General features: G+C 40.6%; 1 protein-coding gene across 1 annotated transcript in view; it reads right to left on the bottom strand.

The window, feature by feature from the left end:
- Positions 1-7,303, bottom strand: part of Tada2a (transcriptional adaptor 2A) — a 50,646-nt gene that overhangs the window by 10,100 nt on the left and 33,243 nt on the right. Inside the window, exons 9-11 of the mRNA XM_005349334.2 lie at positions 3,976-4,039; positions 2,862-2,905; positions 1,445-1,555 (exon numbers count right to left, since the gene is read on the bottom strand). Coding sequence (XP_005349391.1) covers positions 1,445-1,555; positions 2,862-2,905; positions 3,976-4,039 — 219 coding nt within the window. The remainder of the gene's footprint in view (positions 1-1,444; positions 1,556-2,861; positions 2,906-3,975; positions 4,040-7,303) is intronic.

Here is a 7,303-nt window from a genome sequence, read left to right as displayed (position 1 = left end):
CCGCCTGCCTCTGCCTCCCAAGTGCTGGGATTAAAGGCGTGCGCCACCACCGCCCGGCGAGCACTGCATTTTCTATGAGCCACAAATTGCCGCTGAGCACACAGCTCAGACCGCATTGTTGGGTATTCTGTGACAGAGCAGTCCAAGCTGGTGCTGAAGGAAAGCCATGCACAGGGTGACACATAAGCCAGGAATGATATAAAGTAGGACAGGAAGCAAAGGATAAGTCACTAGATACCAACCACACAAAGAATAGCAACCAAACAAGGTGTTTCCTGAGGACAACCAACCTGGCTCAGGTAAATGCCTGTGATTCTTCCTAAGAAATATGTGCACCATGAGAGCAATGGTAAATTTTCAGAAAATCACAATACAAAAAAAAAAAACTTTCCAGAACTAAACTCTCTCATGAGGAGAGTATAGAAATAAAACCCCAGTGCAGGCTGCCTCAAAGTCTTAGGCCTTCCTGCTTAACAACTTCAATTTTTTATAGTGGAAAATCCAATTAGAATTGGGATGAATGCTCTTGGGAATACCAGAGAAAGGCCAGAGGAAGATGGAAATATTGCTTCCATGAGCCAACAACCCTGTTCCCATGACTGAAACTAATTTTAATATTAAAATATTTATAAGTGATACTATGATGTTTGGAATTGGCTTCAAAATAACCAGCTTATGAACAAGAGGGTAGGGGAGTCCCTAGTTCCCTTCAGATGAAGCTGGATGGGTACTACGTCGAAAACCACCGAAGTTGGCTACACAGACACAGGAATTCACTGTGTTGTTCCCTCTGTAAGAAGTAAAAACTGCTACATATGGTAGCACATATCTGTAAATCAGTTCTTGGAAGACAAAGGCAGAAGGACTTGCAAGTCAGTCTGAGCCTAGGTTGGATTACTCAGAAAGTTTCAGGACAGCCCAGGCTACATACACAGCAAGACCCTGTATTAAAACAAAGATAAAAACAAATAAAAGACACCAAAAATAAAACTAATAAAAACAGAACACAATAACAATAAAAAAAATCCCTAAAACAATAAAAAAAAAAAAAGCCCTGTATTAACTTGTAAGTTACTAAGTTTTCTCCCTCTTTGGCATGTAGGGTTGTGCATATGTGTGGTATATACATAAACTCAGAAATCAAGGGGACATGGGTGTCCTATTCCATCATTTCCCACCTTATTCCTTTGAGATAGTTTCTTACTGAGTCTAGAGCTAAGGTGCTGGCCAGCAAACCACAGCAACACCCGTTTCTACCTCCTACTAGACTACTGCGGATAAATACAGCTTTTCATGTAAGTGTTGGGATCTAAACTTAGGTCCTCATGTTTATGCAGCAAGCACTCTTACCCACTGAGCTATTCCCCTGCCCCTCATTAAACTTCTAATCTCCTTACACACACACACACACACACACACACACACACACACACACACCACCTACATGCATGGCTTTCAATGAACTTGTCATGTTCCACTGGTCCCACAATCCTTGCAAATCGCCTCATTGTTTCATAAAGGTCTTGGACCTCCTTGGGATACCGCCGCTCCATTACTAGAAGAAGTGAAACATAAAGTCACAGAGAATGTAAGCACTCCCGAGTTTCTGGTATTATTTTTTAAAACAAGCAGTAAAATGCAAGGACATTTTCCTACCCTCACATGACTAACATGCCCATTACAACATGCAAACAACAGCTGACAATGAAAATCACTAATCATAATTACAGCATCACAGCACCTCACAAAGGGATGCTGTTATCATGGAGATCATCTCTACTACTAAGTACTATTGATGTCCTTGCTCATGTCTTTTAATCTGCACGAGACAAGGCAGAGGACCAGGCATTGTTGTCACAAGAGAGAAGGGAATTAAAGGCACAATCTATGTTATCAGAGAGAACTCTGGCTAAATTTCTGCTGGATTAATGGAGGAAAACAAGGAAAGCAAAGACATAAGAAACCTTCCAGCTAGTATGGAAGCATGAGCCTATAATCCCAGAACTTGAGGTAGGCAGGAAGACCTTCAGAAGTCTGAGGCCAGCCCTTCTCTAGAATAGAGACTTCCAAGACAGACAAAATGTTGTCTCAAAAAAAAAAAAAAAAACAAAAACAAAAACAAAGGTCAATCAACTATGTGCATGTCATCCTGTGCGACAAGCTGATTTATTTAAGGCACTCTTCCAACTGTGAAACACCTCCAAACACTTTGATCTTTCTACAAAAAAAAAAAAGTTTTAAAGATGCACGAGTGCTCTGCCTGCATGTATGTATGTATGTGCATCACATGTGTGCCCACTGAAGTAAAAAGAGGTCATCAAATCCCCTGGAACTGGAATAATAAATAGATGGTTGTGAGCCACCACGTGGGTGCTGGGACCCAAATCCTGGCCCTCTGCAAGAGCAGCAAGTGCTCTTAACTGCTGAGCCATCTCTGCAGCCCTACAAAAATGTTTTCATAACCTGAGACCAAGGTTATGTTTAACACATAATTCTGAAACATGACTGTCTAGAAAATGATCCATTAATATTCATGCTGTAATTACTATAACAATTAATTCTTAGGCAACGCTGTTGACTATAAATGAATAGCTTTTTACTGTCACCATGAATCAGAGCTGCCTCGAATGCCTTTGGTTTCGTTTTGCTTTGGTTTCTGTACAAGGGATCAACATCACCAACATGCTACACACCCCTCTGCTACTGGAGTTACCCACAAGTCCTGTGTCAGAATTTTCAAATTTTCCTAGGTAATGCTAGCTAGCATGTAATGTGGATTATGAGCACTCCCACAACAACCTGAAAGAACTCAACAGTGTGAGAAAAATTTAGATCAGAAAAAAAAATCAGCTCATACTCACATCGGAACTTTCTAAGATTGACTAATCCATGATCTCTTATAATCCTAGAATGAGAAACCACAATAATGTATGTATTAAGAGTAAGCTTCAAATTTTGCATTTTTTTTTGTTTTTTTTTTGGTTTTGGTTTTTCGAGACAGGGTTTCTCTGTGGCTTTGGAGCCTGTCCTGGAACTAGCTCTGTAGACCAGACTGGTCTCGAACTCACAGAGATCCACCTGCCTCTGCCTCCCGAGTGCTGGGATTAAAATTTTGCGTGTTTTATATGTTATAGTTATTACACATCCTAACTATTAAGAGGTGGAACATTAGGGTCCAGAGAGCCAAGTGTCCACATGCTTCTGAATTAGCCTCTAAATGGAGAATGGCACACTGTCCTTCTCGGGGTATAGAGGACACTTACAGATGATTCAGTAACCAGTGACAAATGCTGAAAAATAAGTGCTTGTCAGGATGATTGAGAAGGAAATCTGTCCATATCATGAGACTAATCTACACAATTTATTGAAATGATAATTAACAAGAGTCATTTAAGGGAAACTACTAGCCTTGAAAGGACACACTGATCGCACATTAAGCATTTACAACCATACGTTTACATACTTTGAAGCCACTTGAAATAAATATAGATTAAACATGCTTAAATGGGAGAGCATTATAAAACATAACATTTAACAGCAACTCTTAACAACCGAATTCTGCAAGATCACATGGTAAGCTACAAGGGGAGCTTCTTTTTCTTCTAATTTTTTATTCATTTTACACACCAACCAGTTTTCCTTCCCTCCTTTCCCTCACCAATCCACTCTTCAGAGAGGGTAAACCCTCCCATAGGGAGTCAACAAAGCCTGGCATATCAAGTTAAGTGGAGTGTTTTTGTTTGTTTGTTTGTTTTTTGAGACAGGGTTTCTCTGTGGAACAGTCCTGGCTGTCCTGGAACTCACTCTGTAGACCAGACTGACCTTTAATTTACAGAAATCTGCCATCCTCTGCCTCCTGAATGCTGGGATTAAAGGCGTATGCCATCACTCCCGGCTATGTGGAGTGTTCTTATAGATAATATGCAACCAACAGCCCAAAGGTCAGAGAAAACAGGATGGCTTTTCTATACTTACTTTTTTCGTCTTTGCCTCTCTTTTAACCTGGAATGATAGATATCCACCACAGCCATCTTCAGAGCTATAAATACAAATACACATGTATAAACATAAAAATAAAAGTCAAGACAAAAGAAAAAAAAAAAACCAACCCTGCCAAACAATTATGTTCAAGGGCTGGCTCCCGAGAGCTGGGAAAGTATGTACCACCATGCCTGGCTTACCCAAACCTTAACTATTCCATAAAAAGTATCCTAGCACATAAAATTTCTCTATCAGTAAATAATAATTGTTATCATTATTCTGGTAGCACTGGCAACCAAACCAGACTAGACAAGTTCTATATCACTGCGTTAGACCTCCAGTTCAAAAATGAGTGTTGTTGTAACTGCACAGGATGCAGCTCAAGAGACAATGACAGGACAGCATTGATGGACAGTGTTGGCATGTTCCTAGAGTAACATCTTCAGGTGGGTAGCAGCATCTGTTTACAGCGCTTAGTTCTGCATTCTGTGATGAAAAGATGTGTTAAGCAGCTTAACCACAGTAAAAGCCACGCTTTGCTTGCCTGCGCATGCCCCAACCCTTTCTAGTTTCAGTCTCAGGGTAAACAAGAAAAGGACAAGCTGGAATCAGTACGACAGTTCTGCTCTTTCTTTCCCATCTTCAAAGTCCCTAAGGTTTCTGTTCTTGTCTCTTTTCACTCCTCACCTCACTCCTACAAGCTCTTTGGCTCCCAGGGTCCCACGTTCCATCAGACTACACTATCTAAAACTCTCACAATTATTTCAAGCAGCACATCCTGTTGGATATCCCTATTTACACAGTTTCCATTGCAAGCTTACATATTCTGCTTCTTTCCCATCTTAAAACTCTTAACCACAGTTAACGGCATTATAGTAATCTAGTTGTTTAAGACAGAAACCAACCTGGAACCTCTTTCCCCTCTTCCTACATAGCCAGCTAGAGTCTTACCTAAATGTAATATTTCCCAAATGCATCTCTTTCTGTCTAATCCCATCACACAACTCAGGCATCTTGTTGTCCTGATGCCTCCTTATGGAAGAACTTTATCATACTTACTGACTACGGTCCCTGCCTTCTTCAACTCCCTCCCTCCAAATGGGACTAAGAGCATTATTTTACAACAAAATTTAATGGTACAGTTCATCTGCATCTAATTCTTCAGCTGCACCCCCTACTAACAGAGGCTCAAGCTCTACACAGTATGCACGGCCTTCCACTGTCTTGTTTCCTATCCTTCCCTCATGGCTCCTCTATACCGTACTCAGAAAACCAGCTCCAGACTCCACAGCTGCTAAGAACAGATCTTAATGCAGGTGGCCTGGGCCCAGAGCTAAGAAAAATAATGAAGCCATGCCTTTAATTCTCTGCATTCGGGAGGCAGAGGCAGGCGGATCTCTGAATTTGAGGCCAGCCTGGTCTACAGAGTGAGTTTCAGAACAGCAAGAGAAACCCCGTCTCAGAAAAACAATGATCCTTCCACGCGTTGACTATCTGTTAGTGGCTTTACTTTTTCTGCTGCTCCTATCCTAAATCTGGCTTATTAATAAAAAATTTAAAGTTTTTTTTTTAACCCACAGGCAGTTTATAATTAGAAGACCGCTAGGGTTACAAAATAAAGACTCATTATTAGCAATGCTAGAAGAAACTACAAGACATAACAGCACTATACTACTTAATAACCACCCTTCTGTTGAGTCTGAAAGCACTTTTAATTTAATGACTTTAGTACGTTCTGGAACTATCTTAAGAACTTGTTACCACCTCCTTAAGCTTTGTGTACTGTAATGTGTGTTCGGGTTTTTTTCATTACTGAATATATTCATGGAAGAAAGAACTCCCAGCATTGCAAAGCAACTTGATGCACGACTTTTGAAAAACCAAAGTGCATAATCCAAGTGTCAGGAAATATAATCTTTAAATGAACTGGTGTGGGAGAATGGTCTGTATTCTGTCAATTATATCTTAAATAAACGCTGATTGGCCAGTAGCCAGGCAGGAAGTATAAGAGGGACAACCAGACAGGAAGTTGAGGCGGGTCAAGGAGAACAAGAAACTTCTGGGAAGAGGAAAGCTTGGTCCACAGTCATTGTGACCCATCCACAGAAGAAGCAAGATGTGACTGCCCTACTAGATAAGGTATTGAGCCACATGGCTAACACGGATAAGAATAATGGGCTAATATAAGTTATAAGAGTTAATAAAAAGACAGAGCTAATGGGCCAATCAGTTTATAACTAATGTAAAACTTTGTGTAATTTCTTTGGGACTTAATGACTCTGGGAACCAGGCAGGACAGAAAACTCAGTCAACAATAAACCAGCTTTTCTAGCAATGAATTTGACTGTGTATGGGAATATACACTTATCTTACAAAAGTAAGCTTCATTTCAAATTAAGAGCCCAGAGCCCCTGGAATACTGGTAATTCAAAAGCACCACAATCTCATCTTTACCCCATACAGAGGTCCAAGTTCAAGATTAGCCTAGGACTGCAATGAGTCATGTTCTATTAGTTTTAACCCCCCCCCCCCAAATCTTATTAGGCACAGTAACTCAGACTTCATCTGGCTGAACCTCCTACTCAAGGCCCAGCTACCTTTCCCAGCAGTAGTCCCTGAAGGTTCCTCCACAGAGACAGCTTGAAGCCCACATTTCTACTCAAACCATACTATATGGTAGGGGAAAAAAAAAAAGACTAAAAAGAATTTATTTCTTTTATTGTATGAAGGTAAACAAAAAAGTCTCAAGTAATATACAATCCTGGTAGGCTAGGGGCAAGATAATAAATTTTAGCTGGGAACGGTAGAACATACATACAATCATAATACTTGGAAGAAGTGTTAGCGTTCCAGTCCAACCTCTATTATATGAAAACCTGTCTTAAAATATATGTTTGTATATGTGTGTGTGTGTGTGTGTGTGTGTGTGTGTGTGTGTGTGTGTGTGTGTATGGAGATGGGTTTTCAAACACTTTAGGTAACAAACTTGTGGGTTTTTTTTTTTCCCCTCCTTTCTTTCTGGAGACATTCTCACTATGAAGCCCTGGCTGGCCTAGAACTAACTAGGAAGGACCTTGTTGCCCTCGAATTCACAGAGATCTGCCTGTTTCTGCCTCCCCAGTGCTGGGAACATTACAAACTTTTTTTAAAAAAAACATTTATTTATTTATTATGTATACAATATTCTGTCTGTGTGTATACGTCTGCAGGCCAGAAGAGGGCACCAAACCCCTTTATAGATGGTTGTGAGCCACCATGTGGTTGCTGGGAATTGAACTCAGGACCTTTGGAAGAGCAGGCAATGCTCTTAACCTCTGAGCCA

The sequence above is a fragment of the Microtus ochrogaster genome, chromosome 7, assembly GCF_000317375.1.
Source record: "Microtus ochrogaster isolate Prairie Vole_2 chromosome 7, MicOch1.0, whole genome shotgun sequence".
Lineage (NCBI taxonomy): Eukaryota > Metazoa > Chordata > Mammalia > Rodentia > Cricetidae > Microtus > Microtus ochrogaster.
Note: the sequence above shows the minus strand (reverse complement) of the source record. Positions and strands in the feature narration are given on the sequence as shown.